This window comes from Schistocerca cancellata, chromosome 9 (genome assembly GCF_023864275.1).
Source record: "Schistocerca cancellata isolate TAMUIC-IGC-003103 chromosome 9, iqSchCanc2.1, whole genome shotgun sequence".
Classification (NCBI taxonomy): Eukaryota; Metazoa; Arthropoda; class Insecta; order Orthoptera; family Acrididae; genus Schistocerca; species Schistocerca cancellata.
The window spans coordinates 384,374,947-384,400,970 of NC_064634.1; the positions used below are offsets into that span (position 1 = coordinate 384,374,947).

The window sequence follows — 26,024 nt, forward strand, 5'->3', positions numbered from 1 at the left end:
GCCTCAACCTCCACTAATTTCTAGTTGCCGCCACTCATACCTCATCTGTCTTTCAACATCATCTTTTCCTATTTACTACCGCCTCGACTGACATCTCTGCCCAAACTCTTTGCCTTTACAAATGTTGCTTGTGTCTGTGTATGTGCGGATGGATATGTGTGTGTATTCGAGTGTATACCTGTCCTTTTTTCCCCCTAAGGGTAGTCTTTCCGCTTCCGGGATTGGAATGACTCCAGCACTCTCCCTTAAAACCCACATCCTTTCGTCTTTCCCTCTCCTTCCCTCTTTCCTGATGAAGCAACCATTGGTTGTGAAAGCTTGAATTTGGTGTGTATGTTTGTGTTTGTTTGTGTGTCTATCAACCTGCCAGCACTTTCGTTTGGTAAGTCACATCATCTTTGTTTTTAGATATAACATTTTTTTCTGATATTTATGAGGAATGGGTCCTGAAAGTTTCGCCATACCATTTGTTGCATCCTGTGTCATAAAGTTCATTCCTATTTCCCCTGTTTCTTAAATATTTATCATTTTATGCATCTATTAAGGCAAAATTAAATCTGATTTGAGCAATAACAAACATACTGTAACTTTAATTTCAACAGTAATTTATTGTGCAATTTGTGTATGTTATGTAGGCTTCATGAGGAAACCACTTTGTGGCACCATTATGAGGTGTGCTCACAAGGTAATGGGAATTTTAACTTATCTTAAAGAATCTTTATTTGTTCATCAACTTTGTCCCCTTCAACGTAATCCCCCTCAGATCCCACTTGTGGCAGCACTTTTTCCAATCTTGGAAGTACTTCTGGAACTCACTTTTCGACATGATGTTCAACTCCTTTAGTGATTCTGTTTTCATCTCATCAATGGTGCCAAAACGATGTAGTTTCATGGTTCTCTTTAGCCTCAGGAATAGAATTTGCAGAGGGCCATGTCCGGTGAATACAGTGGCTGAGGCAACACAACGATTTTTTTTCTGCCAAAAAATCACGAACAAGTATTGAGGTGTGAGCAGGAGCATTATCATGATGCAATTTCCATGAATGGTTTTGCTGCAATACTGTTTGTTTCCTCAGACCGCTTCATGCAAACGGCACATAACTTTCAGGTGGTATTCTGTATTGACAGTGCTACCATAACGCAGGAACTCATGATGCACTATCCTGTTGGAATTGAATAAAACAGTAAGAACAACATTCACATGTAATCAACTTTGCTAAGTTTTTTCTGACTTGCTTCTTCAGGCAGTTTCCATTGAGATGATTGGGCCTTGGTTTTTATGTCATATACCCATGTTTCGTCACCTGTTGTAACCTTCTTCATTCAGCAGTTTGTGAGTGATGTATATGCAACGTCGTTTTTGGTCGAGATTTAACAATTTTAGAAAAAAATGTTGCTGCTACAAGTTTCACGCCCAAAACACCTGAAAAATTGTTTGGTATGAGCCAAAGAATATACTGACATCAGCAACCTCTCTGATGGTGATTTTCCAGGACAATTTTCTTTACTTTTTACACGTTGTTGTCAGTATTTGATGTGATAGGGCATCCAGGGCAGTCATAGTCTTCAGCATCTTATTGGCCCTCTTTGAAACATTTTTACCACTCATAAACTCTTGTCTTACTCGTAGCAGATTTGCAAAAAGCCACAGCCATTATTTTGAATGTGGTGCTGCACTTTATTCCATTTCCAAACAGATGTAGTGCAGATTCTTTGATCAATCTTTTTTGAAAGTAAAAACTTGCCGAGCACTTCAAAACACACACAAGCTTTTGACTGTCAACAATAAACTAAATATTCAAAACAGCTGAAAATGTTAACATACATCAGGAACATGAGTACCAACAAGATGAAAAAAATTGCAAATCCGATGTATAAAGCCCGTAAAATAAAAAAAAATTCCTGTTACTTTTTGATCATGTCTTGTACAATAATAATCTTATGCCTGCACATACGTTGATTACTGTAGATTTGAAAATTATTTTAACTAGAAAATGAAGTAGTAGATTTATTTTGATAATGATGGTAAGTCAGTAAATAAGTCACAAATGTTAGCTTTCCTTATACTGTGTTTAAATTACACGTGCATATTTTGCCAGAAGATAGCAGTATATGTTTGCTTGTTACAAAGGCTGCAGGACATCACGTGGCAGCCTATGCTAGATGCCTGATGTGTGGCATGAGTGTACAGGATTAGAACAGGATTTGGTTGTGCATTTTTAGGGGCCAAAAGACTCTCCACAAAAGAAGTATATCTTGAAATACCTCCCATGTATGGTGACAATATTTTATTGTGGAAAGTTGTCTTCAATTTGATACTAGGAGTTAAACAAGGATTGGCGAAGCATCAGAGACCGGGTGCATCCTGATGTCCCTGCTGTAGTGGCAACTGAAGCCACAGCACATTGTGTGGAACAAATAATTTGTAATGATTATAAGGCTCAGTGACATAGTTCATACTGTAGGCTGTTCACATGGAACTTCTTATAGCGTTATGCATGAGTTGTTGAAGTTTCATGAAGTTTGTGCATTGTGGGTGCTGCACAAGTCAACTGAGGAACACAGAATGAAGCGAATGAGTGTGTCTTTCCAATGCCTCGTTCGATACTCAGAGGAATGGGAGAACTTCATAACATGAACTGTTGTAGGGCACGAGTCTTATGTTTGCCATTTTCAACCAGAAACTAAATGACTGTTCATGGAATGGAAACATTCCACCTCCCCGACATCAAAAAAGTTAAAGATCATTTCATCAGCCCACAAGGTTATATGCTCACCAGGTTTCTGGACATGCAAGGGATCGTACTGATGACATTCCAGTCTCACAGTGAACCAGAAAATGCCACCTCATATTGCACCACTGTGCAGGAATTCCAACAGGCCATTCTTCTCCAGTGGTCTGGCATCCTGACAAAGGGAGTGATTCTTCTGGATGACAATGCTCTTACAGAAAGTGACTTTCATTTGTTTGGGTACCTAAAATTTACTTTGGGTGGCCAGTGTTTTGAAACTGATGATACCATAGCCGAAGAGATATGTTGGCTGTGACAGCAACCAAAAGACTTCTTTACTGCTGGCCATCAAGGAGTTAGGATAAGTGTCAGAATGTACAGGGTGGACAGGTAGAAAAGTAAAATAAATTTCAGGAAATTATGTTTATTATTGTTGTCTCTGTCCCATTTTGTGACTTATTTATTGAATTATCCCCATACTTGGAATTGCTGTGATAAAATTTAAATCATACATCCTGACTTTCTTGGACAAGTACATGTCAGCTGTTAGTATTTTTCATACAGTTCCTTTCCCCCATTTATAATATATTATTTATTGCATAATGAAATAGAAATGTGATAATGTCAAATACCAATCACCATTATGTTGATAAAGTGGCGATGGAAGTGGGTTTCACAAATAATTCTCCCTCTAGCAAATTTTCTGTCTGGTAAGCTGTGTTGAATGGTGTGGTGTGACTTACAGTATAATGTTATTTATAGGTACCTTCTCTTTGAGGGACATGAAACAGACAAACCAGAACCATTGAAGCTCTCTGAAATAAAATCACTCTGTGTTACCCGTTATCAAGATTCAGGTAAGGAACTGTCATTATGTGGTTGGAAGCTGCTATATTGCGGATTTGGTTTCATAGTAACACTGCATGTCTGGATGCACAAACTAATAAAAATAGTTTTTTAAGCCCCTAATCATAGGTAAAAGTCTAGACCAGGAGCAGTGCCATTACTTCCATATTTAGCATAGCAATTTTGGCAAGTGCACACTTAGAGGTGTAACAAGAACAGATGGGAATGGGCCAACAGCTCATTGTTAACGTTTTGCTAAATGTAGCTGAGCGTCTCATCATATCACTCCATTGGCTTTGCATGTTCTCAGTCAAAGTGTAACCTTTCAGCCTAACCTAGATCTCTCTTTGTCCTTCAGCCCACTGTATTGAATGGTTTGTCTTTCATTGGTTACCTTAAAAACATCCTACTATGGTGGCACTTCACTGCACATTGATTTTATCAGTCTGGCCCCATTTTATATGCATCTGGCTTGCTTTGGCTGTTGCTTGATGCAGCAAGGCTCTATCTTTGTCATGTGATGGGACACCTGTCTACTATGGTCACTGGCTAATGGCGCCAAGACAGTAGCTTCAGATCTAGATAAGCTTCTGTTGTCTTAACCTAACTCTTCAAGACAAGAGCACTGGAGTTCAGTCTCGTGCAAGCTCTGCAATGGATGTGTTAGGTAGCTCTGGACTTTGTATCTCTAATAGCACAGTACATGATACCAAGTCCGTTCCTGGGCATTTGTTGAGAAGTTATACCATCTTTACACCTACACCTTTACAACTACTGCGCAGCTTGGTATATACAGCAGTGCATCGCACCGCAAGACTTTCTATCGAACAGGCAAATGCATGTTCCCACTTAGGTAGTAGCCAGGGTTTGAGCTCCTGCCCATCATGGCTGGTATGTTCACGAGAAGACTGTGTATCATTCTACAGAATCCTGCCCTGCCAATTTCTCTGTAAGAGACATTTGTCTGTCCCATGGCTTGTGATGACATTTTTCTTTCTCTGCTTCTCACAATATTAAAACGTTTGTTGATAGCTCGAGGTGACAAGTTAGTGACTTTATTTTGTGTCTCCATGCTACTGTTGAACTGTATATTGTGTGTTTATTTTCTGGGCAAATCGGTACTAAGGATGCTAGTCTTCCTGCACCTTGTGGCATCACTATTTTCTTTAGTACGTGTCGTATTAGTAAGTGGCATCAATACTGTGTATGGCTTCAGGTATCGCCGAGAACTATTAATTTATGAAATTATTTCAGTGATCCTTGTAGTATTTAGTTAATTGTCTTAACCTATTGTAAACGTTATTCATTGTGTCTGTGAGGAACATACCTGTTCCAACATGCTCAGTTTTAGCTAATTTTATGTGGATTATTTAGTTAGTTAGGAACGAGAAGTTGCCAAATCGTGTGCTTTAGAGGGAAACTGCCCTGTCTGGCATTGTCCCTTGTTGTAGACTTTAGCCCGAATAATATCATTAAAAAATGGTTGTATCTCAGATGTTTTTAAATTGTTGTAATTTCATGAAATTGGATTTGGATTCTGCATTATTGTCAAAAGCACACCATTCCACAGCAGTGGAGGTGAGGAACACTGAACACCACATATTTACCATGGAAATGTATAAAACTGTAGACCTGTTGATCCAATTTTGGGACCAGTATTTTGGTGATTGATGTAGTAGTCTTTCTCAGTTTAATTATTTTGGCTGTAGTCACTGTCTGGATCCTGCCAGGCTGTGTGTTATTGTTAACAGCATACTGCTGTTTAAGCCTAACTTTGATTCACAGTACCTTCCAGGCACATAGTTACATGTCACATTTGTTTTCTGGTATCAGCATTTCATAACATTTGTCTCGACATTTTTAATTCTTAAAGGATCATGGCTGTGCAATGCTGGCTATCTCTCATAATCCTGTTGGAGTCCAATCAGCAAATGCATAACTTGCAGTGACTGATGAAGATGACTAGGTATTTTTTTATAATTTTTAGAGACATGGTTTAGGGAAACATCACAATCAACCGAAATGTAGATCTTGTAGAAGTTCTGTATCTATATATCTTGTAGAAATCATCCCAGAAAACCTGAGAAATTAATTAGGAGGAACAGTTCACTAATTGACATAATATCTATGCTCTTACTTCTATGGCTGAAAAGAAATCCTGAGAACTGCTTCCGTTTGTAGGAAGAAATCGCCCAGATCTAGGGACAGCATACAGCCTGCTGGAATTCAATAACTGTTATGGAGTAGTGCATAACACGTAGTAAGATTTTCCCTATTTTTTTAATAGTGTCATTTTTTTCCCGCAAGTGTTAAGCTACATTCACTGCAGTAGCAAAAGAAATTCGTTAGTGGTGTGATTCTAACATCTTGATGCTGCATGTTTTCCCTATGTATAATACATGTGCCTCATGTAATGAGACACAGTTAAGGTCATAGTCTCACTTGGCAGTACACTGCTATCTCTGCTGTACAAGTAAATTTTATAAAAGTCATGGCTGATAAAGTACACTGCCATAAAAACAACCTGTTGGAGCACCTTTTATCAGTAAAGTAGAAGCAGCATTCATGCCAACAGGGTTTATATTAATGTGGTTTGTATTTTGTTCTAAAGGGTACTTTATTACCAGATAAAGGATTGTTACATACTTGATGTTCTCTTGAGCTCATCATGTGAATCATGTCCTACTGGATGAGCTTAACGTGCAAAGCATATATTCATGCAGGTAGGGACTTGGGTGAACTTGATGCTGTAATGTAGGGTGCAATGATGCAAACAGTGATCCAAATTTGCATGGATAGCTTGTAGAGTGCTGTGAAAATGCAGAATACATGTAGTGTGCCACTCAGTGTTTTCTCTGTGTGATGAGTATTGTTGATGTCTCACACACTCTTATTTAAAAGATATTCCCATATGTAATAAAGCATAATGCACAGTTAGTTTCATTTTACAACTGTACTGTTACAATAAAATCATGTAACTCATGGTCATGAATTTCTCTGTAAAAATTATATTTTAGACCTCTATATCATAAGTGTTAACAAATAAAGTATTTTTGTTTTGTCTTAATTTTTGTAAATGGTAGTGCCCTTTGAAAAATGTTTATTTTGTAAATAAACCAAAAGTACTTGAGACCTGGCAGATGTTTTGCATTAAAGCCCCCTCTTAGTGTGTTGAAATTTAGTTGACACCCACACACTTATGGACTTTCTTTAACTTACAAATTTAAGATGAAAATATGAAATTTGAGTTAATTTTTCCACTAAATTTTTTTTTTAATTTGGAAAGTCACAAAATGCTATCTTTTCTGTCATGTTACCAGATATGACTGATGTAATTGTAAGCAGTATCTCCTCTGCTCCAGCTGTCTGTATTATGTATATATGTATTACTAAAAATGTAAAAATTTTCATATTTATAAGTATTTATGAATTATTTACTCGAAAAACCCCATCCAAAAACTTCTGAGAATTATACAAAATATTGTGTGGTTGATATGTTAGTTGTCAATACAGAGACAGTGGAAAATATTTTTGTGTGTAAAGTTTCAAAAATTTTTCAGCATTCTGCAATTTCACATCACTGAATTTCTAGTGTAAAATATGCATGTTAGCAACACTGTTTCCAGGCTCTTTTATTTATAAAAAATGAGTGACAATTTGCATGTAATCCATTCTGCATCGAGTGTTGTTTGGTTCGAACTTTTTGTTATATACAGTGTCAGTGAGGAAATACAGTAGTGAAAGAGTGAGGTGTGTGGACTATGAAAAAAAGACACAAGAAGGTAGTGTTTCAGAAAAGAGAAAAAACACTTCACAGTTGTTGGAAATCTGTCAGAGGTATTGCAGGAATATCGTGGTCCTTGAGGAATCATTCATTGTGCAGGAATTGCGACACTCACTACAGCTGCACTACACTCGCTATGTGAAGAAATTTAGTGACAACCCACCTGAATGATCACCATCACCTGAATGCGAAACTGAAGATGACACTGCAGATAAAAATAAAAGTGAAAGAAATTGAAACAAGGTTTACACAAGCAACATCTTCAAAACTTTATGAAATGTGTAATGTAGATGCACTTTGTGCAGAAACTGAAGATAGTGATATGTGCATGAAATGTGATATGTGGTTTCAGAACCTAAATACTGCTATCTCAGCTGCCACTTATGCTGAGAAGGTACAGTTACTGACAGTGATACCAGGTAGCTACTCTAAGCAGAAGTTACAGAAATACTTACCCACTTCCTCACATTATTTAAACTCAAAAGGTAAAATAAAGAATGAGAGGGGTACTTGGGCATGCCCAGATTCTTATTGTGGGCATCTGTTGCAAGTTGATACTGATGCTCTGGAATATTACCTAAGTGATGACAAAGATTGCAGCAGGCAAAGTCCTAACTAGGCTGATGTTATCTCTGTTAGTGAAAATGGTGAAAAAGTTAAAAAAGTAAAAATATATGTGAAAAGATCAATAAGAGAGGCATATCTCCTAATGAAAAAGGAGAATCTGAATTTAGAAATTGGTCTCACAAAATTCTTCCCCTTACGACCAAAATGGGTAAAATGCCCGCCAGTGAAGGAAGTATGCATATGTGTTTAGGGTGCACTAATTTGAAATTTGTTTGTTTTGATATAAGCAGTGTCACAGGAAAGAAGTAAACAGAGATGGACCTGATGCTTTTCTGTATATGTCAAGAGCCACAGTAAATGTTGGTGGCAGGAGTGTACAATGTGTCCTGGTGCTGAAGTGGTGACGGTTAAAGCATTACTCCTTTGTTGTTGTTGTGGTCTTCAGTCCTGAGACTGGTTTGATGCAGCTCTCCATGCTACTCTATCCTTATGGATACTGATAATGATGAAACCTATGCATTGTGTGAGGGAGGAGAGCCACAGAAGTTTGTTACAAAGGTTAGGCATTGGGTCATGAAAGTAATAGCTCACCATCATATCTGGAGGTTTTGGAGACAGGTCATAGCAGAAGTAAAATCAGCCACATCCCAGAATATTGATGCATTAGTTCTTCATTTCGACTTTGCTGAGAACTGGTCTGTTGCTTTGCAGAATGAAATTCAAAGTTACCACTGGCACATATCACAGGTATCAATATTCACATGTGTTACTCACTTCCTTGGAACATCACACTGTCTTCCTACTGTCAGTGATCTCAAAAGTGGCAGTACACATGCCTGCTACACTGTCAGCATGAAAATTGATGACATAGCATCTAGAGGCCATGCATTTCCCAAACATGTGTGTGTGAATGATGGTGCAGCATCTCACTTTAAAAACCGTTTTCAGCTTTATGAGTTTGGTCAATACTGTAGTGCAGGAATTAAGGCGAAAAAGGTATTTTTTTAGTAACAGGTGATAGAAAAAGTTCATTGGACAGGGTAGAAGGTCTCTGTAAACATCTTGCAACAAGATTTAATCTCCAGCATGAAGCTGTTGATGATATAAGAGATGCTAATGGATTTGTACACACCATGTCAACATTAGTAACACACATGAAACTCTTAATTCTAAATGAAAGTACATTAAGGGAATTCCATTTAAAAAAGAGAGAAGAGTGATCTGCTATGAAGCCTGTTGTAGGAATTCAATCAAGACGCTATTGGGTTGCATCCTGGAGTGGCACATACATTGCAAGAATGGTTCTCCATGAAATGCAGCCTATTACTATGATGAGTGAGATGCAGAGACCACAGTATCCATTAGAAGACCTTGAAGTGAGCCACTTCATTTCTTGTGTGTATCACAATCAATGGCGGATGAGAAAGATAATAATTGTCTCTCTTGAGCTGCAAAATACAACCGTGTCCTTTATGACACCTCTTGCTCGTGCTAATGTTTTCAAATAGCTGTCATCAAAAGATCAGTGTGCAGTTCCCATTTCCCAAGTACTGATCTCGTTGGGTCATCCATGTCCATGCACAAATTCAACTTGACTATACAAGCAGATCGGGGGGAAAAAAAAAACTCTTTTCAACAGTACATTGTTGATTGTTGTATTGTATGCAATTTTAATTCATGGGAAGTCATGAAGAAATAAAAGCATGACAGAAGACAATAATAATTTGTGAAAAATACCATAAAAAGAAAAATGGATATAAATATTCTATATCTCATTTTTGTTATAAAATGGTTTTGAACAAAATTATGAGTTATTTTCCCCCCTTACTTATAATGTTATAAAGTAATTATTTTGATTCATAAATGCCAGTTTTACATGACATTTACTTAAAATCAGTGATCAGTTTAAATATTTAAATGTCCATGATTTTTGGCCTTTAGAGTTGAGCTAGGTCTACCTAAAAAATTCTCACATTTTGTGCAGACAAGTATTGCCCATTCTGACTGTACTTTCCTTAAGTACAGTGACCATCTAATGTACCATGAAATTTTAGAACATTTAAGATGGGGGTTTTGGAGAAAATAATATCTAAATAACCAACAATTTCAGATTCTTTCATCTTATGTACAAATATTTTGACAGTTTAAGAATTTCATCTATTAATGTCATAGCTGACATTTAGCAGTTCTTGCACTTTATCATTTCTCAAGGCAATTACCATGCTGTGACTATTCTTATTTTCAAAACATAATTTTGAAATTCACAAAAAGTTACAAATTTTCATAGTTTATTCTTCCAGAATAAATGGAAAAAAGCTCAGAAGTGTATACAGTGTGTAAACTTTTAGATGGCAGGCCTCTCCCTAGTCCTGAATCGGTAGAAGTCGGTAAACGTCGGGAAGCTTCGGTAGGTACGCAGTATCGACTGCTGCCAACATTACGTAGCTGACTGTGTTGTACAAGATAATCATTGTCGTCTGCTTCGTTATCGTTTTGCGTTGTACTCTTCTGCGTGTTTTTATTGTGCAGTGTGCTAAACATTATCAAAATGAGTGAAGAGGCAGTTGCTGGCCTATCTCGGGAGTCACCAACAACCCCTACCGGTAGGCCTACAGTTACAAGGAAATTAGTATTACATAGCGATGCTCGCAAAATTATATTGCGTGTGATTGAATGCTGCGAATGGGAATATTTTAATCTACATGACGATTTCAGTTTCGTTTACGAACAACATTTAAAGCGAGTTTTACTTCCAAGCCTTTTCTCTGCTTTTGTGTAAGCACGACGCGCAATTTGTAGTGCCGCCACTGCAACTGGTAGGCGTTACTTGTCCCCCCCCCCTCCACCCCCTCCCCCCAACAACTCATCATCTCTCGCCAGCCAATGCTTGCTTCCTCCTCTCCCCGCACTCCCCTCATAACTCTGCCATCTTACAGTTAACACACTGTATGTATTAATCATGTCCCATAGTATTGGGAACAAAGTATTTATTGAAAATAAATTCAGATCTCTATCATATTTGGTTTCTTTACTACATTTTTTTTTTAATTTTCACAAATACTCTTTCAGAGAGGTCTGTAACATTTTAACAAATCGTCAGAAAATCAAAATATTGTAGTTTTGGAGGGATATTATGTATAACTTCAACACACATTTTTCTCAGCAAACTTTGAAATAGTGATGTGGCACATTCACTCTTGACCTGTGTGATTTGAGATGAATCGCCCAGCTGTCAGTACACTGCATTATGAAATGTCAGTAAGTTCACAGTAAAGTAATTGTCTTGATCCACAAGAAAATTAAATCAATTCGCACTACTAATATACTGTATATCAGTTTATAAACCAAATACAAGCTAGCAGTTTACAGTAAAACAGGTGTCACAATATTGATACATGATGGTTAAAACCACTGCAGTAGTTAGTTCACGTGACTGAATAAGTATACCAGTCTGTAGGCACTGAACATTAACTTCACTCTAGTAATCTCACAAACAGGCATCTTTCACTTGCATGGTGGTAACAGCAATTTGTGTCATTGTTCTGCGGAGTCCATAAATACAGCATCATTGTCTAGGGAAGCATCTGTTAGACCAGGACACGACAATGGCTGACTCGTAGAGAATGAGAGTGGGCTCATGGCTGCCAAGGCTTAAATTTGCCAGCTAGCTGGTCCCGCTTGATTGGCCAGCTGGAGATGTTTCCTTGCTAATAGCAGCCTCGCTGGATGTAGATGTAATAATGGTTGTTGCTAGTTCCATGTCTTCCATCGATCCCATCACCTGACATCACTGAAAAAAAGAGTACTGATACAGTTTTTCAAGATACCCTCCCACCTCCTCTATAAGAATGTGCTGAATTCTAGATGTCACTGGTTGGATCTGTATTGCTCTTTTACATAGTTATCATCAGTGGTTGATACTTTGTTTACAAAAGCATGCAGAAGAAAAATGTGCCCTCAGAAGATAAGAAAGATTCATACACACCATGTGTATTGAATGGTCCCGGTAAACAGTTGAGACATATTCCAAGGAGCACACAAGCTATACTTCCAGAACTTATGCTCTTTGACAAATTTTGCATAAGAAACGAAGTATATTTCCAAAGAAAATGCGCATATGAGGGCTATCCACAAAGTACATTATGTTTTGGAATTATAAATAAATAAAGTATTGGAAATTTTTTTTATTATATACAGATGAAAGCCACACTTAAATACTACTTTTCTACATAGTTGCCATTTAAATTAAGGCACTTATCGTATCAATGGATGAGCTTGGAAATTCCTTCGTCGTAAAATTCGGCCACCTGCGCCTTCAACCACGTGGTTACCTCTTCTTAAAGCTGTGGGTCGTCATCAAAACGCTGCATAGCCAACCACTTCTTCATTGCTGGGAATAAGTAGAAGTCGCTCAGTGCCAGGTTGGGACTGTATGGTGGATGAGGAAACAACTCCCACTTAAAAGATTCGAGAACTTCACGATTGGCATTTGCCGTGTGGGCCCGGGTGTTGTCGTGAATCAGCAAGATCTTTGAGCCCAACTTTCCCCTGCGCTTGTTTTGTATTGCTCTTCTGAGGTTGTGCAGAGTTTGGCAATACTTTTGAGAGTTTATTGTAGTGCCTCTTTCCAGGAAATCCACAAAAATCACAACTTTTCTGTCCCAAAAGAGGTAACCATGTGGTTGAAGGTGCAGGCGGCCAAATTTTGCGACGAAGGAATTTCCAAGCTCGTCCATCGCTACGATAAGTGCCTTAATTTAAATGGCAACTATGTAGAAAAGTAGTATTTAAATGTGGCTTTCATCTGTATATAATAAAAAAAATTTCCAATACTTTATTTATTTTTAATTCCAAAACGTTAATGTACTTTGTGGATAGCCCTTGTATTTACTGGTTGTGCTAGTAAACTTCCTTGTTTGAGTTTTCAGAATAATTATAACGATTTTATTGCTGTTTGACACACACTACCATGCCCATTCACACGTTTATCTGTGCCAGAAATGATTCATCAGTGTACGTCAGCTTGGTCTTAGTGTTATGAAGGCATACTGAAAATTAATGCCTCTAAATTTTTATGTGAAAACTCGTAAAGATTTTTAAATGAAACAGATGTGATTAGCACTCTACATTTTTATTCTTCATGCCTACATGTTTATTTCTCAACATAGTCCACCTGGCATGAATACATTTCTCCCAACGAGAGACCAGTTTGTTGACACTGTCACCATAGAATGTTTGACTTTGTTGATGGAGCCACAACCTTACCTTTGCTTGCACTGATTCATCAGTATCAGAATGAAGTCCTCAAAAGTGTTGCAAATGGATGAAAAATCAGATGGGGACAAGGTTGGGACTGTATGGTAGATCATCGATGACAGTGAACCCAAGGTGATAGATTGTTGCAGCACTTGTGTGTGGTATGGCATTGTCATGCTGAAGGAGAGGATTCTCAATATGTTGACAAACTCTTCAAATTCCAAACTTGATTACAGCTCACTGATCTTTGCACACCAGAGATAGTTATGTTAAGAGCTACCATGCTATACACAACAGTTTGTAGTCCTTTTACAGCAGAGGGCTTCAAATGTGTGGGCATAAAGAATAAAGATGTGGAGTGTTAATAAGGTTTGCTTCATTTAAAAAAAAAAAAAAAAAAAAAAAAAAAAAACTTGAAAGGTTTTGACATAAATTTGGAGGAATTACTTAGTTAGGTGTACTAAATAGTAAACTGCCTGTAATATATGATGATGTATTTTCAGTGATCTCATTTGTTGACAGGTACTGTGTGTGCTGTGCTTTTATATTTTTGAATGCTTATTGTTTCAAGGTCCATGTGGTGTGAAGATTGTTTACGACAATGGTGAGAAGGATGGGCCCTATCGGCAGCTAAAGCTATCTTGTGGTCAAGAAACTGATCAAACAGCATCTGGTCTGTGGGTGTCGGCCATTCATGAGGTCAGTATAAACAAATCTTCCATATGTAACAATGAAAGTTGCCACTCACCATATTGGAGAGACGCTGACTCGCAGATACACATAACAAAAAGTTTGTCACAAATAAAGTTTTCAGCCAGTAAGGCCTTCGTCAACAATACACTCACGCCCCCCCCCCCCCCCCCCCCACACACACACAAAATTAGCAGTTTGCGGATAAGAATTTCATTAATAAATCTCATCTGTTCAGTACATTTTCTTTCAAAACCAAGTTAGTGGCCCTATATACGGATATCAGAGAGTGGCAGAATAATTCATCGTTAGTGTTGTAGCAAGTGCGTTGTTATCATCTCTCCTCACCACACTTCCGCACAGCTCTGACTGACTGTCCAACTGAGTTCACACATAACATATGTATTTATATTCACTCATAAATGTTGGTGAGCTTGTAGCTAGACACACAATGATTTTTTTTTTTAAGAAAGAAATAAATTCCCATAAAACACAACACAGTGGAATATTACTACATACAAATGTCCAAATAATCGTAACAAATTCTGGTCTTTTGAGATGAGTGACAGTGATGTTGCTTGAAAGACTTCTGGAGTTGGACATTGAGTTGTTAATCGTTGGTAGCTAGATTTGGACTGATTGCGCACAGATGTTATTGTCATGATTTCCGAGTGCAGACAGGAGTATATAAAGATGGGTGTATGGATTTTCAGTGCCATTGGTAATTTTATTTGCAATTATAATGATATAAGGTTCAAATTTAGGAGGTGGTCAGTCTGTTCAGCCCAACAACAATATTGCTTAACTGTTTGATAGATAATTAGAAAATTATTAAAGTCTGAAGTATTGTTTGATTATTACACTTTATACCAGTGCGGTGGGTTATTGATTTTCATGTAAAATTTCCAGGTTCATAATTTCTTTAATTTCTTTGACTTCTGGATGTTGAGGAAGGAAGATGAAAGAAGATTGGAGGCGCTAGAGATGTGGATATGGAGAAGAATGGAAAAAGTGAAATTGGAAGACAGAGTAAGGAATGAAGAAGTATTAAGAAGAGTTGGAGAAGAAAGAGAAATGTTGAAAGTCATCAGAAAGAGAAAACAGAAATGGATTGGACATTGTTTGAGGAGGGACTGTTTATTGAAGGAAGGGAAAAAGGGAAGAGGAAAAAGAAGATATCAAATGCTAGATAATGTCAAAGGAAACAAATATTCAGAAATGAAAAGACTGGCTATGGACAGACAAAAGTGGAAAAGGCTTAACCCATGACAAGACCTGCCATAAGGCAGAATACCATACTACTACTCTAGTTTTTGGCTTGTTTGAGTAAACAAAGACAGTGTGATTCAGAAAAATTAGGGCAACAAAAGGATAATGTCAAATCTAGGTAATAAAGATAGCTTGAAAGTTCAAATAATGAAAGTATTTTTGGTTCAGTCCAAACTTTAATTATGAATATTTTCTTGGTTAATGAGTTTTCAGAGAAAGTAAACTGTTTACAGGAAATAACAAAACTAGGACTATCCAAAGTGCTAGGTCTTTTTACAAATGAACTGTTATTAACTCACATAATTTTTTATGATTACATACTACAGGAACAACTTAAATTATCAATTTCTCTTAACTAACAATCTTTTAGAGAAAACTGAAATATACCATTGGAATCAGGAGATTGTAAATTATAATATGAATAGCAACATTATGTAAAATACTGAGTGAATAATTATTTGGAAATTTTGTATATGAATCTGCGTATGATTGGAAGCAGTTGGAATAGAATGATAGCAAATGGAGTCTTGCTATATTTGAACTGGACTTGTGTTCAGGAGTGATATTCAAATGCCAATACAACTATTTTGATTTGATTTGTCTAAACTTTTTTTTTTAAATTGTTTGAAATGGATGCTGGGATTTTTTCTTGGATAAGACTGGTACTGGTTTTTCTGCCCCCACACCAACTTTGTTTTTGAAATTCTTTCTCAACTGTGACAGTGCTCTTTGATAAATGATTCTGTTATTGATAATATGTTGGATTGTACATTACGTGGTAAACTTTTGGAAAAAGCCTTTGTTATAGTCAGTTAAAATGATTTTAAAATATTACTCTTAGGCATTTACACATTTTTCCAGTCTCTAAAGAAACTTAAAAAGCCTCAGCTCAGAGCTTAATAAAATAACTTTTAGAGATTTCTGATATGTGGACACTGACATTGTCCAAAAAGGCAGTGCCCTGAGCTGTGATGGGGAAAATCACAGAAAGATGTCCTCTTGGCAGACGAAGACTGTTGTTGATGGGGTAAGCTAGTAAACAGCTCAACGAAGCAGGTTGCTGAGGACCACTTGTTACCTGAACGTGTGGTCTTAGAGATCAGTGGTCACATAACAAGGACAGTGGTACATTATTACAACTATTTGAACATGTAAGAAGCACATTTGCACTTAATTTATTTACACGTCAAGTTCCATAGGACCAAATTGAGGAGCAAATCTCCAAGGTCATGGAATGTGTCAGTACATGAAATTACAACATAAAAGTAATAACGGATAAAAATAAAATGTTTATGAACCCAAAAAAAGTTTAGCCATAAGTTTAAGTAAATGCAGTCAACAATAGAACATAAGAATCAGCTTAATTTTTCAAGAAACTCCTCAACAGAATAGAAGGACCAACCCATGAGGAAACTCTTCAGTTTTAATTTGAAAGTGCGTGGATTACTGCTAAGATTTTTAAATTCTTGTAGTAGGTTATTGAAAATGTATGCAGCAGTTTACTGCACACCTTTGTGCACAAAAGTTAAGGAAGTCCGATACAAATGCAGGTTGGATTTTTGAGGAGTGTTAACTGAGTGAAAGTTGCTTATTCTTGGGAATAAGCTGATATTGTTAACAAGAAACAACAGTAAAGAATATATACATTGAGAGGCTGATGTCAAAATACCCTGACTAGAGAACAGGGGTTGACAAGAGGTTCGCAAACTACACAACTTGTTGCCTGAACCGCCCATTTCTGAGCCAAAGCTATACTTTTGGGAAGAGTTACCCCAAAATATAACACCATATGACATAAGTGAATTAAAATAAGCAAACTGGGCTAATTTCTGTGGTGAACAATCACTTACTTCAGGTACTGGCAGAATAGTAAAAATAGCAGCATTAAGTCTTTGAACAAGATTTTGAATGTGGGCTTTCCACGACAGTTTACTATCTATCTGAACACCTAGAAATTCAAACTGTTCAGTTTCGCTAATCATATGCCCATTCTGTGAAATTAAAATTTCGGGTTTAGTTAAATTGTGTGTTAGAAACTGTAAAAACTGAGTCATAATGTTGTTTAGCATTAGTTTACTTTCTACAAGCCATGAATTTAGGTCATGAACTGCACTATTTGAAACCGAGCCAGTGTTGCACACAACACCCTTTACTGTCAAGCTAGTGTCATCAGCTAACAGAAATATTTTAGAGTTAGCCGTAATACTAGAGGCGTATTGTTTATATAAATAAGGAACAGGAGTGGCCCCAACACTGATCCCTAGGGCACCCCGCCCCCCCCTCTCCCTCATTTGACCATACCCCACTCAGACCACACATCATGGCCGTTCTCAACACTGTGAGTCATAACCTTTTGCTGTCTGTTGCTAAAGTAAGAGGTGAACCAATTGTGACCTACTCCACGTATTCTGTAATGGTCCAACTTCTGGAGCAATATTTTGTGATCAACACAAACAAACACATCAGTTAAATAAAAATATTTGTCTAGCATTCAAAACCTTTTGTTTAACTCATCCAGTACTTCATAGAGAAAAGAGAATATAGATTTTCAGTTGTTAAATGACTTCCAAAACCGAACTGTACATTTCATGGCAAATTAAGTGATATAAAATGATCAATACACAGCCTTTTCAATAACTTTAGCAAACACTGATGGCATACAAATAGGTCTAAAATTATCTACATTATCCCTTTCTCCCTTTTAATAAAATGGCTTTACTACTGTGTACTTTAATCGTTCACGAATCTGACCATTCCTATAGGAAAAATTACAAATATGGCTGAGTACAGGGCTTACATGTACAGCAAAGTACTTTAATATTCTGCTAGGCACTCCATCGTATCCATGAGAGTGATTTAATTATTGACTCAATCTCCACCTTGTCTGTATCACAGAGTAGTATTTCACACATCAATCTCGGAAAGGCATTTGCCAAGAGTGTTACATGATTCCCTGTAGAAACTAAATTTAAATATTTAATTCACCAGCAATGCTCAGAAAATGATCATTAAATACTGTACATATATCTGATTTATCAGTAACAGAAATATTTTTACTATGAACTGACTTCATATCATTGACCTTGTGCTGCTGACCAGACACTTACTTCACAAGTGACCATATGGTTTTAATTTTATCCTGTGGATTAGCTATTCTATTTGCATGCCATATACTCTTTGCCTTCCTAGTAACATTTTTAAGCACCTTACAGTACTGTTTGTAATGGACTACTATAGCTCGATTGTGACTACGTCTAACATTTTGTTATAATTCCTGCTTTGTTCTACATGATACCCTTATCCCACTATACCCGGGCCAATGAAACATGTCACTTGACAGCTCATGTGGGGTTGGCTACACTACGATTGCGAGGTTGCAGTAGCTGCCAGCGCACACGCCCACAACTCCGAAGTACGTTTTGTAAATGTAAGCTACAATCAACGTTTATATGTTAAGTGCAACAAAATACATTATTCTAACAATGGATAGAACGACGACGTTCGATAGTATATGAAACTGGGAAGTAAAAACATCTGAAGTTAATGATAATATCCATGAAAAGTCGTTCTAAATCATTACAGTAATAGCTGCATGTACAACGGCGTATAATAATGTAAATCTAAGCATACCAAGTAACACGCTATCCACACTTATAGAAAGAAATAAAGCAAAACATGCATAGCCTATCCAATTGCTGAGAGAAAAAGAATTAATTCTGAACACATTTACACTCACCAATTTACAGTGTCAATGCCGCAATTCCATCCAGTTCTCCTTCACTATCATCGGAATCGGTGCCAAAACCTTTGTCTTCGTCATCGTCATCATTAAGAGAAATCATTAATTGTTGGTTTTCATGTATAGTGCTGTCTATAGTCTGTGCTTCTCTTATCAGTTTAGCAACATGGTCTACTTTCTCCCTCCATGAGGTAGCGTCTACAGTAGCAAGACCTTCACATAGCAGTCTTTCCACTTCTATTAAAGTAAAAGTCTTGTTGTTACTTCTAATGTATGCCTTGACTTCACTCCAAACCAATTCAATTGGATTAAAGTGGCAGTGAAAAGACAGTAGCCTAATTACCAAGTGACCCTGTTTGCTTGCAATTTCATCTACGATGTAGTTAGGCATCACAGGCTTATTTTGTTCCACAAGTGAGTATAACAGCAGCCTTGTCATGCTCATGTCCGCAGCAATGTCTCCGCCTGCAACCACTGCACCATAGTTTCATTACGGTCACTAGTGGTGGGATTTTTATCTGAAATCACGGAATGGTACGGTGCACTGTCCATCACAAAAACTGTCGGAACACTAAACTGGAGCAACAAATTTTTAAACCACCATAGAAACCGTGGGTGGTCCATACCCTCATACCAGTGTTTTTTCGATCGATAAACTAGAAGTCCTTCAGGCACAAAGCCGTTTGAAGATCCTGCATGGGCCACAATTAATTGGGACCTTCTTCCTGTTGGCTGATGATCACTGCTATTCGGAGTATCATCTGTCCAGCATTTCTCAGCTGATTCTCCAACATTGACCCAGGTTTTGTCTAACCATATGACTGAGTGTATATGCTTTCCTACAGTTTTAGTCAATCTAATTTTTTAAAACAGAAGCCTGTACTTTTTAATATCATCTTAAGTGGTGTTTTCCCCCCTGAGAAAAGTTCACTTTCTTTTAAAGAAATTAGCAACTTTGCTATTGTGGGGTATTCTTTCCTTTTATGGTATCCGTATATGTGCCGACGAATTGCATCAGATTGGGAAGAATCAATATCTGTAACAGGATGAGGCTGCTCTTTTTCGTGTCCGGAGTACTTAAACACACACTCTTTCTTCCGCAGGGGCTTTCTTTCACACTGTTTACTTCACTGTCTTGTAAGTCTTGAAATAGCACACCTTTCCTTATAACTGTCTTTCAGTGAGTCCTAAAGTTTTTAAGGTACGATCTAAAACTTTATTGGCAGGAATCGATGCATGCCCATGAACAGAAACAAATTCTTTGTCTTGTTCGTAAAACTCGTACTTCCTCCATAGCAATTCCAAAGCCTTACTATTTAATGGCACTCCATGGCACAACGGATTGTCGCTTGGTGAACGACGTCATTTTGGTGACCTGGTTTAACAAACAACACAACAGCAGGCGTTCGCGCACTAACATACAATGTTTACATGTAAGCCGGCAACGTGGTAGCATCGACGCCGGAACCGGCTTTTGTTCTGTGCTGTTATTGGTTCAGAAGACATGGCACCTCCCGTTCCTCACTTGTTCGTTAGTTCTACTACCAACTCTACAGCGATTGAGGAATGACCTCGAAGTGACATGTTTCAGTGGCCTGGGTTTAGTCAGCCAGCCAGGTGCCCTTTTACTGGACCCCTAACCCCATTTAGAACGTTCTAATAGAAAGCAGCTCTCAAACAGCATGAGAAATGTGTTAAGGAAAGCATTACATTGTCAGCTATGTTACTGGTACTATAAACGTCCTGCCACTCTTGTTCCTTGATGAGTTTTAGAAAACTCTATTGCCGTTGGAGTAAGTTTCCTACAAAGTTTGTATTTACATGTGACATTTATTTGAGTACAAAAGCCTTTTAGTGTCAAAATTTGTGCATCATGGTCTGAAATGCCATTCACCATTTTGCTAACAGAATGCCCATCAAGTAATGAAGAATGAATAAAAATATTGTCTATGGCTGTGCTACTGTTCCCCTGCACCCTAGTTGGAAAGACTTTACGATATCTACCAACATCCTTTTTCTTGCACAATCATATACAAAATAAATATTGAAGTCACCACATATAACTAATTTCTGGTGGTTCCTATAAAATCAATCAAGAACCCTCTGTAGCTTGAGCAGAAATGTTCTGAAGTCAGAGTTAGGGGTCCTATAAACAACAATCATCGTATGTTTCCGTTATTATTGAGAATCAGAATCTTATTGCCGTTTTTCTTGTCCCCCAAACTTCTCTGTGACAATACTGTTATCAGCATACCCATGCTAATTGATTGCTACCTCTGTTACGTCTCCCACTCCCTAACATCTCTGCATTCCTCATACCAATCTCTGACTTTCTCTTGTTATTCATTTATAGTCTTAATGTAGTGCTTACATCACACTTTTTATGTTTAAAATTCTGTATATTAAACTAGTCTTTAACAGTGAAATTTCAGTTATGATAGTGGTTTTATACAAACAACTACTCATACACTAGTGTCCAAAATTAAAGCAACACACTACTATTTCCCCATCCTACGTCTAATTCACAATATAATCATACAAACTGTCAAAAGATTTCCATATGATCGTGTCCTGCATGGCGATGACATTATGGTCAATGGACAACCACACCAACGATGACATTGGCTGTGATGGCATGATGGTACCACGTTAGTATTGCACAGCAACTGGATGTGTTGTAGCAAGGCAAACAGTGCACAGAAAGCTTCAGAAGAGTGGCCTTTATTGGTGGAGACCTGTTGTATGTGTACCCCTGATGCATCTTCACAGAAGGGAACGTCTAGAGCAGAGCTGTTACCATTCTACCAGGATGGTTGAACATTTGGTCTGGACATTTGGTCTGGACATTTGGTCTGGGCATTTGGTCTGGGCATTTGGTCTGGGCATTTGGTCTGGGCATTTGGTCTGGGCATTTGGTCTGGGCATTTGGTCTGGGCATTTGGTCTGGGCATTTGGTCTGGGCATTTGGTCTGGGCATTTGGTCTGGGCATTTGGTCTGGGCATTTGGTCTGGGCATTTGGTCTGGGCATTTGGTCTGGGCATTTGGTCTGGGCATTTGGTCTGGACATTTGGTCTGGACATTTGGTCTGGACATTTGGTCTGGACATTTGGTCTGGACATTTGGTCTGGACATTTGGTCTGGACATGATTTCGATGGATTCTCACCTGGAGGGAATGTGGAACATTATTTCGGGACCTAACCATTGTGGAAAGATACTGATATTGAGGATTGTCCCTAGTGGTGTGAGTAGGGATTATGTTGACCACTTAAACAACTCTTCATAAAATTGGTGGTTAAATTGGAAAGGTTTAACTGCTGTCAGGTATCATGATGAGATCTTGGGACCTCGTGTGGTTGTTGCAAGGTGCTGTGGGCCCAGATTTCGTGTTGCTGGACGATAATCCTCAACCTCATAGAGCACGCGTGGTTGATGTTTTCTTAGAAATGGAAGATATTGCAGCCGTGGTGTGGCCTGGTAGTTCTCCTGATTTGAATCCCATAGAGCATGTCTGGGATGCACTAGGGACATGGGTTGCATCACTTCAGCATCCACCAACCACTCTCCATGACTTGTGAGCAGCGCTGCAGGAAGAATGGGAGTTATTGCCTCACCAGAGGTTGACATCATTTGCAGTGTGCGCCATTGCTGTTAGGCCTGTATTGCTGCCAGAGGTGGTCACACCCCCACTGATTGCATTAACCAGTTGTGTAAATTTTTTAAGTTGGGAAAAATGAAGAACATTTTTGTCTACTGTCTTGCATGCTGCTGCTGTTTACATTCTTTACATAACTGCCTTATTATCTCCTGATTATACTTTTTTTGTGGCAAAATGAATGCAACCTTGCAAAATTTTGGTTTGTTGCTTTAATTTTGGATACCAGTGTATTTATTCACATGTTCTTTGATACTGAAAATGTACATCAGCTCAAGTCACTGTACTGAAAAGAAACCCACTGCTGCTGGAACAGTGATGACAAATTAAGGTGCAGGTCAACTGATGTATTATTGAACCAGGAGAGAGAAGGTTTTGAAAAGTGATGGTACATTAATAGTATTGCCCCGATTCTAAAGTACTCCTAATAATGAGCTGTTGATGAAAGATGAATTTTAATCACCAAAGAAACCAAACGATGAATTAACATAGACAAAAATGGTAAAAAGATGTATGAGGGACAGAACAAAGGAAGAAAATAATAGTGATGGACTGTTAAGGAGAGAATGATAATGCAAAATGCAAAAAGAAAAAAGAAAGGAAGACTATGGAAGAAGTTGTAGGAATCAGGGAATAAGAGATTGATGGTAATTGAGAATAACTATTGCCTATAACAGAGAATATGTTTGAAGGACTTCTTTGAGCTCTGACCCTAAGAGCACTGCTGCTCTTGCCCAAACAACTCAAGTTGAGACCACCCTGCGGGTTCGGGGGTTAGAATAGGCCCGCGGTATTCCTGCCTGTCGTAAGAGGCGACTAAAAGGAGTCTCACATGTTTCGGCCTTATGTGATGGTCCCCTCTCGGGTTTGACCTCCATCTTTCTAAATTATTCCGAAGAGCGAGCCAATTGGGGAAGGGCGCCTTATATGGTGCACTGTATCCGTCGTGCAATTAGACCTTTAGCCGTCTTTCTCGTCGTTGCAATGGTGTCCCGCTCGTTTTCGATCTCTTGGGCGATTACCACACTGCCCTCTGCAGTGTTTCTTTTAACTGCGACGACGACCTTGGCCATTTTTGCACCTAAGATCCAGCACGGTAGCCAGTCCGTTGTGGTGGGGCCGCCATGTACCCTCTTGGTTGTAGCCCCCTGACAACACAGGGATCGCTCTACTGATGCCTGCGCCGTTAACTCCCCACGTATGCCAAGGAGTCGATGCCCATCGCCCTGGGGCATCGGGACTCCCGGCAATGGCCATCCTGCCAGGTGGCCTTTGCTGTGGCTGGGTGGCGCCCGTGGGGAGGGCCCTTGGTCGGAGTAGGTGGCATCAGGGCGGATGACCCGCAATGAAGCGTGGTACATCATCTATCGCTGGTGGGCCTCCACCAGCAGTCTCTAAGCGATCGAGGTGTAACCTCAACGGGAAGAAATTGGATCAGAGATCGTTTCCCTCCCTAGCTACTCCATGGGAGGAACGTCTTGCTAAAGAAGGCAGTGGAGAATATTCACCCCGGTACCTCGTGTGCACGCGGGTTGATGGAGAATCATTCATGTCGACCAAGCCCCAGTTTTTTGTGGAGCATTTAGAGGACAAGTTCGGGGAGGTGGAGGGCTTGTCCAAGATGCGCTCTGGTTCTGTGCTCATCAAAACGGCATCCTCTGCCCAGTCACGGAGGTTGCTCAATTGTGACAAGTTGGGGGATATTTCCATTAGCATCACGCCGCATAAGAGTCTGAACATGGTCCAGGGTATTATATTCCACCGGGATCTTCTTCTGCAGTCCGACGATGAATTACGCGCCAACCTCGAACGACGAGGTGTTCACTTCGTCCGGCGCGTCCATCGGGGTCCGAGGGATAATCAGGTCGCCACCGGTGCCTTCATCTTGCCCTTTGAGGGTGATGTCTTACCCGAAAAGGTTAAGGTGATGGTTTACCGTTGTGATGTGAAACCATATATCCCTCCTCCGATGCGGTGTTTTAAATGCTGGAAGTTTGGGCACATGTCATCTCGCTGTACTTCCAGCAACACGTGTCGGGATTGCGGACGTCCTTTGCATCCTGATACTCCATGTGCTCCGCCTCCCATCTGTGTTAACTGTGGAGAACACCATTCCCCCTGCTCACCGGACTGTCGGATCTTCCAGAAGGAAAGGAAGATAATGGAATATAAGACCCTGGACCGCCTAACCTACACCGAGGCCAGGCGCAAATATGAGCGGCTCCATCCCGTGCCCATGATGTCTACCTATGCCACTGCTGCAACATGAGTTCGCTCTCAGCTCTGCCAGAATTCACCGGCCCCCTTGGTTGCGGGGGGCACTTCACTCCCTGTTGCTCCTGCTCCATCTCTTTCAGGAGCAACCCCAACCACCGGGGACATCTGTTCCCCCTTCACAGCCGGAGAAGCGTGAGCCTTCTTCGGCTCCTCTCGCCCGGAAGGGGTCCCTTGGGGCCCTCCCATCCCAGGCTTTGCCCAGTGCCAAAGCGGACGCCCGCAAGTTTGTCAAACAACCACCAGTCGCTGGTCGTAGGGCGTCACGGTCGTCTTCAGTCCCTGAGACTGACCCAGTGAGGCCCTCCCAGCCAGACCCACCTAAGGCACAGCGCGCAAAGCAGTCGAAGAAAAAGGCTCCCAAGCATCCTGAAATTGCGGTGGCACCTGTCCCTCCGCAACCTTCTCCCTCTGCATCCGAAGATGAGGTGGAGATTCTGGCGTCCGCTGAGGACATGGATCTCGCCAGTCCCTCGGATGCAATGGATGGCTGTTGTCCAGGTGGTGACTCAGTAGCAGCAGGGGCCCCGGAGGCGTAATCTGCCTCCCCAGTCCCTTCACGCCTTTCCCATCCATGGCTAATACCATCCTCCAGTGGAACTGCAGCGGTTTCTCCCACCATCTAGCTGAGCTCCGCCAACTTATCAGCCGTCATCCTTTCCTTTGCATTGCTCTGCAGGAAACTTGGTTTCCAGCAATGCGAACCCCCGCCCTCCGTGGCTATCGGGGTTATTTTAAGAACCGGGCAGCTTATGAAAGGGTGTCTGGTGGCGTCTGCATATATGTCCTTAACTCTCTTCACAGCGAGTTTGTACCTCTACAAACAGCTTTAGAGGCTGTCGCTGTTCGGGTGTGGACGCCACAGGCTATCACCGTCTGCAGTATTTACCTTCCACCTGATGGTGCTGTCGCACAGCATGTCCTGGCTGCTCTGATAGCCGAACTGCCGCCACCTTTTTTGCTGCTGGGCGATTTCAATGCCCACAACCCTCTATGGGGTGGGACTGTCTCCGATGTTCGCGGTCGGGCTGTGGAGTATGTGTTGGCTCAGCTCGACCTTAGCCTCTTGAATACCGGTGCTCCCACGCATTTCAGTGTGGCCCATGGCTCGTTCTCGGCCATCGATCTCTCTATTTGCAGCCCTGGCCTTGTCCCATCCCTCCACTGGAGAGTGCACCCTGACCTGTGTGGTAGTGACCATTTTCCCATCTAT

At 39.8% G+C, this 26,024-nt stretch overlaps 1 protein-coding gene across 2 annotated transcripts in view; it reads left to right on the forward strand.

Annotated features, from left to right (window-relative positions):
• Window positions 1-26,024, forward strand: part of LOC126101126 (zinc finger FYVE domain-containing protein 21-like) — a 65,017-nt gene that overhangs the window by 33,254 nt on the left and 5,739 nt on the right. For both annotated transcript variants that reach the window (XM_049911812.1, XM_049911811.1), the window contains exons 5-6: window positions 3,495-3,589; window positions 13,757-13,884. In XM_049911812.1, coding sequence (XP_049767769.1) covers window positions 3,495-3,589; window positions 13,757-13,884 — 223 coding nt within the window. The remainder of the gene's footprint in view (window positions 1-3,494; window positions 3,590-13,756; window positions 13,885-26,024) is intronic.